The 13,190-nt window shown below is 45.0% G+C and overlaps 1 protein-coding gene across 3 annotated transcripts in view; it reads left to right on the plus strand.

The window, feature by feature from the left end:
- Positions 1-2,544: 2,544 nt before the first annotated feature.
- The window catches only part of LOC102301019 (NACHT and WD repeat domain-containing protein 2), a 59,471-nt gene continuing 48,825 nt past the window's right edge, over positions 2,545-13,190 (plus strand). The window contains exons 1-2 of one of the 3 annotated variants that reach the window (XM_005925824.2): positions 2,545-2,835; positions 4,185-4,356. In XM_005925824.2, the coding sequence (XP_005925886.1) occupies positions 4,206-4,356 (151 nt within the window). In that variant the 5' untranslated portion in view covers positions 2,545-2,835; positions 4,185-4,205. Of the gene's footprint in view, positions 2,836-2,889; positions 3,547-4,184; positions 4,357-13,190 lie in introns of those variants that run through there. The other 2 variants (XM_005925822.2, XM_005925821.2) reach the window with 2 other exon arrangements.

The following is a 13,190-nucleotide window of genomic DNA, read 5'->3' on the forward strand; positions in this document are numbered from 1 at the left end:
CATTGTAGCGAGTTCCCCTATTGGCTACTGTATATTCTGTTTATCTGAAAGGAAAAGCATGCCACTCAGCACACTGACATAATTCAGCAACTATGGATAAATTGCCACAAGATTTCGTACAGACACTTCAGGATAATCCTTTGATCCTTTTTGTTGTTGAACAAGTGTTGGTAAATTATAATGGCATTAAGCCTGGTTCGGTACCATTTCCAGTACAAGTATAACAGAAAGCTGCAGAATATAAACAGTGTCGACCTATGTGGACAAAATGCCACAGATTAGCTCAGGTGGTAGGTTGCAGCAACTCCTTGTTTTCACTTTGAAGTTGGCCGCTGGTAACTTGTGGACATTCCAAGCTCCGGTTACCTAGGTAACACTCTAAAGTATGGACAGCAAGGTCATATGTTAGTCAATGCTAACCTGTGCTCTGATTCGTAGTCACTTTAAACACTCGCCTGGACGTTGAGAAAAGCATATTTGGGTCCTGCCAATTTCACATGGCCAGTGGTCGTAGTCGCGTCAAGTCACCAAGCATCACTTACCTTCTGTGGCTGTGGTCCAGCATGTGAAGCCAGCATAACTTTCTAGTGTTTTGAGACCTTGGTGTTTTATTTATTTTTCCTTTTTAAAAAGAAATGGAGATGAATTGGTCATTTGTACATTTATTCTATTTTTTTCCTTTAAGATTTTATTTGCAGTGTTCACAGGGAGTATTGGATTTTGAGAGGCAATTTGCTCTTCTTAATCTATACATGAATATATGAAGTTACAATTTCCTCTTGTTCACTTACACCCTTGATCTCTGAGTCAGCTACCTAAAAAAGAAAATAAACCCAGAGTGAGGATTTCAATTAAGGAGTTAATGTAGTGGTGCCAGTGGGTAGCATACAGAAATAGACATTCCCAACTGCCTCCCTGACTCCCACTCCCCTTGCTTCTTTCCAGCTGTTTTTAAAGAAACAACCATCCATCACCAGCCATTTTAAAAGGTGGTGTGCGTGTGGACCTGCGCCAAGTGAACAGCTAGTGTCTGTCTTGTTCGCCTGCGTGTGTCTCCCAGGTGACACATCGCATCTCGTCACAACGGTGACTCACATTCGCTCAGAGTGGTCCAAGGTTTGAGGAGCGGGAACACGAGGAGAAGCACATGGCTACAAACCCAGCGACTTACTGTTACTGTGTCTGCGCATGAATGCACTAACATGCTCAAACACACCCAAAGGTGTTTGCTCACTCTCAGGGGCACCAAACCAGGGAGTGATACTAAATGATTTAAGGAGACAGAGCTGGACAGCAGCCCTGGAATATACCGCACATTATGCTGTTGTTTTTCACTCTTAGAGCTGCTTCCAAGTGGCGCTTAACTTCTGTGCATGTGCAGAAACCCTGTTTTTGGCCTGCCACATCACATTTCGCCCAACCAGCTGTGTGAAGTCTTTTGGAAAGACTGTGGCGCTCATGATTAACTGACTGATAAGAGGAAGCGGAACAACCAAGTAAAGAAAGGTCACACCGCTGTTGGGAACAAGGCTCCGGTCTCCGGTGCTCCACTTGTGCTTTTCCGGAGTCTGTTTTGTTCTGGTGTGAGCTGGATGCCCTGCAGGCTGCCTTAAATGGGTCGGCACGAGCCGTCAGAGCCTGAATCATCCTCGAGACCTGCAGCTGTAAGTAAGTCACATAGAAGCTGATTATTTAATGTATGAGGATAATGTATTTAATTTGGTGTTTGCATTCATTGTAACTTGCTCTACGTAGGCTTAGGAATCAGCCAAGCATAAGGTAAAGGAGCTGTTTTGTTTTTTAATCTCATTGTGAATTTGTCTGTATAACTGGCTGCTAAAAGATTTAATCTTTCCTTTGTTTCCATTACTTATGATATGGATCCATGTAGACATCTTAAAGGTTAGTAATATGCTTAAACTCCTATATAAAATTGTAGCCATGGATATTATACATCCGCAGGCCTTTTTTCTTCTTGTGTGGGTCCATAACTCAAAAGCATTTGTGCAGCTCCGAGCAACAGACATACTGTTCATCATATAGGTTCAGAGAAATGCTTCAACACCGAGACTGAGAAGGGAGAGAAAAATATATGGTTCAGCGTCTCCCCCCCACCCCCCCAATCCACCCACCTCACAAGAACAGCACAGTAATCAATTCCGTTTAGTACAAATCCAATGCACTTAAACTTCCAGCACGAATAACCAGAGGCTGCAGAGCAGAGGTACATTTATCGATAAAGCAATTAATTCAAACCACTCCTCCTCTTTCTCCTTCTCCTCTGGCTGCTGCCTGCCCCATGTTTGGGAAAAGGGGGCTTTCAGGTACCTGTTACTCCAAAAAAAAAAAGTAATATAGCATTTAATTAAAAGGTTCATTTAAGGCCATAAAGTTGGGCTAAGTTATAAGATATGGTGGGGAAAAAGTCAAAAAACAATGACGAGATGTTACAATAGAATTAATTTAAATAGGCACTTAAACTTTACTTGACGTCTACTGGGTTAAAAATAAATAAATAAAAGCCTACCACTAAGGGCTTCTGGGTAAATGTAACGTCGCTGCTCGTTACTTTATTTGCGTCGTGACTGTTTTAAAGAGTTGTAACGTCATTTACGGCAGCACACTGCTGACTTCGCGGTCCACTGCAATCTTAATAGAGACTGAGGGAGCACCAGTCCGTCCACTGGAGTGGAGGGAGACAGTGGAAAAAGAGCATCCAGCAGAGCTTCTCTCGTCTGTCACCGCCGTCAAGTCAGACGTTAAAAGCTGGGGCACTACCGGAATTGAAGTTGTCACTTTCAACATAAAAGCGCAACTTCACTGAACGAAGGTTAGGTGAGTACTGAGCTGAAGGCTGTGCATATTTCTTTGCTTAACAAACATACGATATGGGAAATAATTATATCCCTACGTTTAACGAAGTCTAAACTTCTTGGTAGACCCTTGAAAAGCGACATGATCAACGGCTGTGGCTTTATTTTGAAAATACCCACCGGTAGCCGCGCTCTTATTTTGTCCGGCTTCGCGCTCCCTGTGCCTCTCAGAGCTCGGTCGGCTCGCAGAGACAGCAGGATGCCAAAGGGAGCACTCCGGCACACGGCGTCCGTTTTACCGTCTCCCCACGTCGTCTCTCAGTCACGGCAACTCTGATGGGCGTTTTTATCTTGCCTTTACCGCCCTCGACGCTTGGATATTTTCGGAAGCCACGAAATGAAGCGAATGAATGTGAGCAACAAGAAGTATCCTGTTGTTGTGCCTGTCTCCAGCATCACTAGTAGTCAAGTACTCTCTGTGGATGCGGTGCCCCTAAGTGGTTGTAGTTGTCTGATTCTTAAGAGGATTTGATGTAGTGATCAGTAGTGGACTACCCAACTTTTTCCCCCCTCCCGCCTTTTTGTTGTCTATTTTTTTCTTTTTGAGGTTTTCCGTCTTTGAAACAAAGATTTCAGGATAGACCAACTCCGGAAAACCGGCGGCTTCACATCTGCTCCCGGCGGAATAACCATTGTTAGCGGTTATTCGCCTTTCACAAGCATCGTCTCTGGGGTGGGAACACGACTGATGCTTGCCTTGTTCGTCCATACGAGTTTTGTATCGTCTCGTTCTTGTTTGTCTGTTTGTCCCACAGTGGCATGAAAATTCATGAATGCGTCCAAGGACATGTATACAAATTACGCATGCACCATGACGGTAGTAGTCTGTGCGTAATATCCTATTATTATACCCCTACTACACGAATGCAATAACAAAACATATTCAGTCTCATACCTGTGTTTGGAGAAGATTTGACAGATCCATCCTAACTTGATTGGTGTGTGTGTGTGTGAAGCATGGACGTTATGACTATGACAAGGTAGACTACTAGATCATGTTTTATAAATAGATTTTAGAGTATTTTAAGTAAGCTTAACCACCTTAAGACTAATTAGGGTTCATGCCATACCAGTGCCTGTAAAGGTGGTCAAACTTAGTAGCAAATTATAATAATAAAATAATAGCAAACAGCTATTAGACACAGCTCCATGCCTTTGCCATAATTAACGCTCCCTGCATGCGTGCGTGTGTGTGGATGGATCAGGTGAATCTGCGCGCAAACATGCATGTGTTTTCCATGTGCCTGCCTGTGGGTCCCTGGCCGTGCTAACATGCCCTCCTCCCTCCCTCCTTTCTGTGCGTGTGTACAGCCACGCTGGAAGTCGCCTCCTATGTGGCCGTCGGGAGTGGGGAGCAGGCAGCCCTGCCCGCGGGAGTCTGCGCTGCGCAGGGCGGCCATCAGCGGCAACATCAACGCCCTGCCACCGCACCACGTCCCCACCGGCCGCAGCGTCCGGGTCTTCATCTGTGCCAACCCCGACGGTAAGAGTGTCAGCGTGACACCCCCCCCCCTCTCTGCCTTCCTACCCACCACCCCTTCCTCCTCCTCCTCTACCTCTTTTGAAGCCCGTGCACCCTCATAGTGACACAATGCTCTCGAGTATTTCACCATATTCTTCATGTCTGGAGCCGTACTCTGACTTAAAAAGAATTTCTGGGTGAAATCAGCCACGCTCATTTCAAGACAGCGTCTCAAAAGTGCAGCAAGAGGCTCGTGCAGCTCCGCCGCTTTGAAGCTCGGGGTCCTGTGATCCACTATTGATTCAGGTCTCCTTTGGAAAGATGGGTCAGAACTCTCAGATTGAGCCACAAGCTGCGACATTTAAAGACCGGCTTACTTTAGCGGCTGGCGACGTCTCAGATGAGGTTACATTAGACCATGTGACAACTTTGACTCAAGTGAAATTGTGTATGTCACTGATGCAATATCGAGCAGACTGCTTTCAACCTAGCAGAGTGCAAGACAGTCGGGTCGTGTGGGAGACACCCAGTTGCAGCTCTGTATTTGAATATGCCCTTTGGGTAAGGGGGTAAAAATAGGCTCTGCAAAACTGGAGTAAACAAGGCAAGGGAAGTAGAGTAGGCTACGAGAGAAAGGGATGGAGGGAGAGTGGAGGAGGAGGAGAGAAGCAGGGCACGCCAAGGATTTAAAAAGAGAGTTTGCCTTTGTCGATACGTCACTGTCATTTGCCTTCCCTCACTGAGCAAAATTGCTCTGGAGCCCAGAAAAACCTGAATGAGCTGACCCTGGATTATTGCACTGTAATGGCCTCTTACCGCTGAAAAGTCTGGCATTGTTTAGCCACCTGTAGCTGAGTCAGATGTTTAAACCGTACCGCCTCAGCACGAATTTAACGCTCCAGTCTACACGTGGATTGAAAATAAGGACGAGGGGGACGTTCCGAGGAGTTCTTTTCACACCGATCGCACTAATGGAAAGACCCGCATCTCAGCCCGAGGCACGAAGACAGCTAATTATGAGCTGCTGTTTTGAGATGCCAGCTTCTACTAATGAAGCCGTAGAGGTGCAGAGGCACAGCCGATTCTCCCTCAGCCTCACCTCGGTCAAATAAAACAGCAGTTCTGTGCGTTTCTTTTGGTTTCTTTGGTCAGAGGTCAGGCAATTAGCCACATTATCACTTACATAACACGCTCGCACTGTTCTCTGGTACTTTCCCATACTTTTAAACTTTCTTGTTTATGTCTGCAGGCGCTGCATGCAAGGAAAGCATAAAAGAAAGGCTGTTATTAGTGGATGTCACCCAGGTCAGCCCACAGCCTGACTGCAGAGCTTCTTTCTGCATGTTCACTAGAGGGGGCTATCCATGCATTTATTTACTGCACTTCACACGACTGTACGTGCATTCAGACAGCTGTTGTGCATTATTGCACGTCGACATCACACTTTTACGTCGTTTTTCCGCAACTCATCATGTAGTGAAAAAGCGAGTCGGGATTGAGGCTGGAAACTCAGACAAAGGTCAAGTTTGCAGCCCTTTGTCTGAGCTGCATTCAGATATGGGAAGATGAGCTCTGCTTCCACATGCAAGAGTTGATGGTCAGGTGGACTCACTCAATCTTTCCCTTGGTAACAGTTGGCGAAATATATGCTGCATATAACCCAATAGATTTACTATTTGTAATGTCAGACACTAGAAAGGGGAACAGCGCTGTTGGAAGTGATCACCTCGCTGTCGTAAAAGTGTAACTGCTTGGTTTTATTGCGCCTGATGATCCGGGGATCTCTGCTTTGACTTATATATATACACAGACACACACGCTTGCAACATGTGTTACGGTGTAGGCTCTGCTGAATACAATGACCCTGATGCACCTTAATCAGAAAGCCACAGATGACCGCAGAGCACGGTCTCCGGTGCGTTCGCCCTCGCGGACCTCTGCTGTGTTTGTTTACATCGCCTAAAAAGGGGCACGACACTCAATTTGAGCAGTAATTTAAAAAAAGAGCACAAGATCACTGCAGAAAGTTTACTCGCCAGTGCGGCGATACAGACTCTATAGAGGCATTCGCGTCCTTGCCACAGTGTACAGCAAAGAAATCCCTCCTCCTGTGGATTTTAATGAATCTTGGCTCAGGTGGATCTGTGTGTGTGGGTACAGCCGATCAATTAAAACCCCCACTATCTGTTCTTGCCAGTAGTCAGACGGCGGCAACAAACCAAAGAGAAATCTTTGGCCCGTCTTACCGGCCCATCTTTGTGTGTCTCGATTCATATGAACGTATCAATACAACTCCATTACCTTGCTCTAGTCACCCCAGGGGCTCTGTTACTGGGTACGCACTATAGCGAGGTATTTGTATGCAAGCTATCACATCACCTAAGCTGTTTAAGTTGATAAAAGGCACCGGGCCTTTAGGGATACGATGCATGAAATCACCTAAACCTCCAACGTGCCGCCATCAAGGCTACAGCATGTCACCACAGAGACCACTAATTATATTACATTTCACCTTGCAATTATTCTCAGTGTTCCAGCTGGCTCTATTTAACTTTCTTTTCAGCTTGTTTTGCGGCTTCTGAGCGCAGATTTCCTTTAAAAAAATTCATCCCTAATTATCTCCTAATTTTTTGGGATTGAGTCTGGTGAAAGAAAACAAAAGAGAGAGAGTGGGAGGGAGGGATCGGCAGGCAGGAGCTGCAGGTAGATGGCAGGCGGAGAGGGTGGCTTTTGTTCAGTGAACTGCTCCTCCTGGGCCCGGCAAGTGCCGGAGTTTCGGGACGAGCCCAACCCCATTACGCGGCGAGTTTATGACACGTGCCGCCGAGGCGGTTTTTACCCTCTTGTGGCGTCTGCTTTCCTCCGGAGGGTAGAAAGGAAGCTCAGCTTTCAGTGACCTCTTCTCTGAATTTTCCAGAGTGCTGCGGAGCAGTTCGGCAGCCTCCCTCCGGGAACGTTGTTCTGACAAATTCTGCAGCTGCCCTGTCATGCCCGTCTAACTCCCTGGGTGTTGGAGCCATTTCATGGAACGCACTGTAAAATATTTTGTCAGGAGTGACGGCGATGAAAGGAAGCAACGTGCTCCCATAATTCCTGGAAAACAGATGCGACTTGTAATCGGTTTATATTAAATAAGCCAATCGTTGTCTTTGTGTGTGAATGCGCACATAAACTGCACTTCAGAGACAGAGACGGGGCGCTTTTCAATCTCATATTGAAACTAGCACGCCCCAGTAAATGGTTTTTTGTGCGTCTTGAGAGATATTTTAAATTTGCTAATGGCTTCTGAGTCAGATTGACTTCCAGTTATTTAAACTTACTGATGGACTAAGTAGAGAAAGGCAACTTTCCAAACTGATCAAAGTAAAAGGAGGAAAGGAAAAAAGACACTTTAAAACACGGGAACATCTTTTACAGTAATTTGTATTTGTGAATACAGTTGAAAACCGTAAATGTTGGTGCTTTGTTACACTTTTTTTTTTTTTGGATTGAAGTCCGACTCGACTCGCAAAATCAGGATGGATCACGTCCCACTACCTCATCAACCTCACGGTCAACCTTAAATACTGCTGCGACTTGAATGAGGTGGCTGATCAGACTTTGGACAGTTCCATGCTGCCGTGTGTTAAGACTCAGTTCTGTAACATTTGAATTCAAGGCATCAAATATATTGTGAAAAAAAATTCTACATTTTTCAATTTCGAATTTTATGATTTTGCAAAAAATTCCTCCTGAAAAAACATGCAGGGGCCAAAAACGGAGTCGACATCAAGTGATGATGAGCAGGTCCTGATGTTTCTAAGCAAGCAAAGGAAAAAACAGAGATTCTGGGTTCATCCAGTTATCAGGAGAAGGCAGCAGCAGGGAGAATTTCATGGTTCGATCCAGGAGTTGAAGCTGTATCACGGCTGCTTTTGTACATATTTTGGGATGTCAGCGGAGCATGGCGCAGATTTCCATGACCTCCCTTTGGTGTAAAGTGTGGGTAACACAGTACCTTTTGTCTATATAGTGTGCTTGGTTTCCAGGTTTATGTGGCTGACAGCAGTGTTAAAGTTCAGCAACATGACAGACGATCCTGAAATGATTAATCACCTGCAGCCAGCGTTCATCCTCAGGATAGCTGTCACAGTAGCATCCATGCATGCAAAGGGGGCTGGAGTCACATACATAAACTACAAAGCAGAAATGGAAACGTGGAGAAAAGCCTGCAGCTCCAACACTTATTTAGCATCTACTTTACCTTAAGTTCATTTACAGTAATAAATCATTTATGGGTTATTTTAATTGGTGAGTCTAAATGTACAGCAGGTGTGAATATGAGCGTCTGTCTCTCTGTTAGTCCTGTAACAGATTGGTGACCTGTCCAGGGTGTAACCCCCTCCCACGGCCCAACCACCATGACTCTGAACTGGATCGTTTCCGTAGTTACGTTGTCCTATCATCCCGTGTTAGACTGCCAATAACTGACACACTGGGGCAGGTCCGGGGAGGGTTTAATTGGCACTGCGCGCCCTCCATAAAGCAGACTCTCCACACAGCAGGAGCAAGAGGAGGCGCACACCTGGGAGTTTAATTTGTTCCATGATGATGAGCCTCATTCACAGACACGGTTGAACAATTTAGCGTGCCAAAATTAGTAATGATCAATGGCGGGATATCATATAGACATAATATTTGCCTTTTTGCTCCTTTATCCTTGTTTTTTTCTGTAAGCCTATAGTTCTGCTGACCTGTTCAGTCACCAGGAGTGGAGCCTGCAGCTTAAGATGACTCAACGCAGAGATGCTTGACCCCTCTCTCCTCAGACACAGCCGAGTCTTTCACCAACAAATACAAACACCTGGTAGAAAAACAGTTGATGAGAGGAGATAAACCAGTGTCTCTGCACGCACACGGTTACATTAAGTTCTAACTGAAAGTCAAATGAAGAGATGGAGACACTCTTTCTCTGATTTCTCTGGTTTTATTTGGAGTTTTATGCAGAGATACTGACACGAGGTAGATTGCTTTTAATATGACTCTTATAATTATTTTAATACAGCTTTAATGGAACTGATAGAAAAACATCACCTTGATTGGGAAGCTGCTGGCGATCCTGTGACCGTCGTCAGTCCATGTGGTTATGGTCCAGCTGCACATACAAAGCTTACACTCTGCATAGAATAGCAAACCTAGCTGTTGGTCTTCCTCTATAGTTCCTTCAAGCACTCAGTAAATATACTGCAGTTGTCTTCACAAAGGTCATACTGCATGCAAGTCGCCTAAAACGGATACTTTCAGGATTCAAATGAATGCTAAGATTAGAAAATGTTGGTATAAAGTAGATGTAAACACTGTAAGCCGGAATAAATGAGTCTGAATAAACAGTACTTTAAAAATCCAAAGCAAATGTAAACGAGCCCAATAGGCGTCTGATTGCACATTATATAAAAGGAGCGTCGACATCCTCCACATCTGCTGATGTTACGAAACAAGCAAAAACATCCAGGAAGTCATCTCCACCTACTAACATGTGGAGCGCCACGATAACTCAGGAAACCTTACCCCGTCCGCCATGGATAAAATGCATAATAATGCAACCTGGCTCTATTTTTAGAGGGTCACAGAGGGTTTCCACTTGAAATTACTGTGACTAAAATGTTTGGAGCATTTGTTGTGCTTCATTTTTGTTGTCTAAAATTTTTTGGTAATTTTTCAGATGAGACTGAAACAGGTGCACTAACATTAGAAATTTGTGACTCATTGGTATAAAAGGTGTTTATTTGCGCTGTAATTCACATGCGAATGGAACTCTGGGCCGGCTGATCTGAGCCCAGTGTTGGTAATTTCGACAGCTTTTCAGTCTTTGGGGCTGAATTTCTGGGTATTTTTCAGCCCTGGGGCTTAAGGGGTTAACCAGAGAGCTGAGTGAGTCTCAGTGAGGAGGCAAGATATTAGTCTGAAACTTCCATGAATTACAAGGTAGCATGCCGTGTCCATGGTTACTGCCATCTTCTACAGGGAGGAGAGCCTGTGAGATGTTGAAATTCTCCGCTCGTTGCGGCTCGCTGCAACATAGCTGTAAAAGGTTGTGCATTTAAGGCACGAATGCGAACATGTCAAGCCCTAACTGCCCCACACGAGTGGCTTTTGAGTGAACAGCTGCAAGCACAGATGTTACAAAATGAACATTTTCATGTTTGGTAGACCGGTTGTGCGTGCGGTCACTGTTGTGGATGTTAAATCAAATGCAAATTAAGTTGCTGGCAGAGAGACCGTGGGGAGTCCTCTAGTCACGGTTACATGCAATACTGAGGTACCATCCATTACTGTACTTTGCTGTTTTCCCTGGATGCGCGTCATCAAGCGCGAGTGGAGGGGCCGCGGTAACCTCTGGCGGGTTTTCCTACATCCCGATTCGGTCTCCTTGTGCTCAGGAAATGCAGGAACATCTGGCCTTTATGGATGGCCGATTTACACAGCCACAATTTGCCTTCAGTATCTTCCAGGTCACTCGGTATTGATTTGCTCACTGACTATGCGTTTACTTTTCCGCAGTTGACGCTTGTGTGGTACAGTGAACAGCCTGAGAAGGAAATGCTTTCATGTTTTAGCCCAGTGCATCACCATCCAGTCGAAGTCTAAGTGTAAACCCTAAACCGCAGTTTGTTGTGTCTCTCGTCTGTGTTCGTTTCATTACGTCCAAATAGACAATCCACAGTATCATCCTAGAAAACATCTGTTCTTCAGTTTTTATCTGACTCCAACTTTTGGTCATTATTCACAACATACAGTCGAACTAAACTGTCCAACTAAAAACGTCATAAATTGACTTTTCAGAAACTCATGATGTCATCAGAGAACAGATACTGATCAGCCCAATCAGTGACCTTAATGCGGTATGATGATATTCTACGCAGACTTTATTTTGTTAAAGAAGAATTAAAGTGAAGATATGTGCAGATGTGCATGATTGTTATGAATCCCCATCTTGTTCATGTATGCATATGACCGAGAGGGCGTTTTTGAATTGCTTTGTGAAAATGTAAACCCCATAAAATTCTAAGGTTTTGCATATTAGAAGATAATAATAAAAACACGTGATCCTTAACAGATCCATCCATCTTCTTCCGCTTAACCCCTCAGGGTCACGGGGGTGCTGGGTACGCCCTGGTTAGGTCACCGTTCTGTTTCGTGCCATGTCATTATTTATTTACATTATAAGATTCGGTTACTTGTAAAACCCCCTAAATGGCCTGTATTTGTATAGCGCTTTACTTAGTCCCTATGGACCCCAAAGCGCTTTACACTACATCCAGTCATCCACCCATTCACTCACACATTCACACACTGGTGATGGCAAGCTACATTGTAGCCACAGCTGTCCTGGGGCGCACTGACATAGGCGAGGCTACCGGACACTGGCGCCAACGGGCCCTCTGACCACCACCAGTAGGCAACGGGTGAAGTGTCTTGCCCAAGGACACAACGACCGAGACTGTTGGAGCTGGGGCTCAAACCGGCAACCTTCCGATTACAAGACGAACTGCCAACTCTTGAGCCACGATCGCCCGTTGTTCCACGGGCGGCAATAGTTTGAATTAAGAGTTCTGTATGACTTTAATCAGCCTCTTTCACCATTGCAGGGGAATTCTAGCTCACTCTTCTTTACTGTGTTCTTCAGACCATTGAAGTTTGTGGTTAAGCATTTCAGTCGTCTTGAGGACTTTGATTGGAGCATAGCAGCAGCTTGCAACTGTGCTTTGGGTCATTGTCCTGCTGTATGACCCAGTTTTGGACAAACTTTACCTGCTGCAAAGATGGCAGAAGACTCTGGAGTACTTTGGTAATCAGACAAATTCATGGTCGACTCAAAGCCCATGGAGGTAAAATCAGCGCAAATCATGACCCCTCCACCACCGTGCTTCACAGTTGGTACGAGGTCTTTGTGCTGATATGCTGTACCTTGTTTTCACCAAACATAGCCCTGTGCATTAGGGTTAAACATTTCCACTGTGGTCTCATCTGTCTAAAGGACATTGTTCCACAAGTCTTGAGCTTTGTTGAGATGCAGCTTTGCAAAGCTAAGCCATGCTGCCATGCTCTCTTTAGAGAGAAGAAGCTTTCACCTGGCAGCATCTCCAAACAAAGGATACTTAATATCACTACTTTTTAAAAACTACTCTAGTGTAGTTTAAAAATATATACAAATGGAGCTGGAAATGAGCGTATTAGGTCAGCCTGCAGAACCAAAGATGACAAAAAAGGACCGTAATTGTCTGGACTGTGTCTGTCAGACTTTCTTTCTCTGCTCCAGTACAGTGGAGGTGAATGGAAGCACTGATGCATTGTAGATCCTCCAGAGCAGCAGTGAGTCTGAGTTTCTCCTGAATATATTAAATTCCACTGACCTCTGTGGTATCCGGCAGAAATCTGAGCGACAGATTAAACCTGGCCCTTAAACCCTTAAATCACATCAGAAACGCACACACAGACACACACAGTGAGGATGACCGCTCTGTCCCGCCACTCTACTGTTTGCTGAGACACCCGTCTTGTGGACAACGCTCTCTCTCTTTTAATCAAAGATCCCCAAAGCAGTTGTGTATACCGAGTGCCTCTGGAGTGAAGCTTGATGAGAGCAGAGTGATTGCTTTGTCAGAGCCTTGTTGATGAGGCTCAGAGAGGGCAGCTGTAGAGTGATCGCCATCTGGGGGAATGAGTGACCAGCAGAAGCAATGTCAAGCATAACCAACTACAGGGAGTGCAGAATTATTAGGCAAGTTGTATTTTTGAGGAGTAATTTTATTATTGAACAACAACCATGTTCTCAATGAACCCAAAAAACTCATTAATATCAAAGCTGAATGTTT

This window comes from Haplochromis burtoni, unplaced genomic scaffold (genome assembly GCF_018398535.1).
Source record: "Haplochromis burtoni strain Fernald_Lab_line unplaced genomic scaffold, NCSU_Asbu1 Contig_82, whole genome shotgun sequence".
NCBI classification, from domain to species: domain Eukaryota; kingdom Metazoa; phylum Chordata; class Actinopteri; order Cichliformes; family Cichlidae; genus Haplochromis; species Haplochromis burtoni.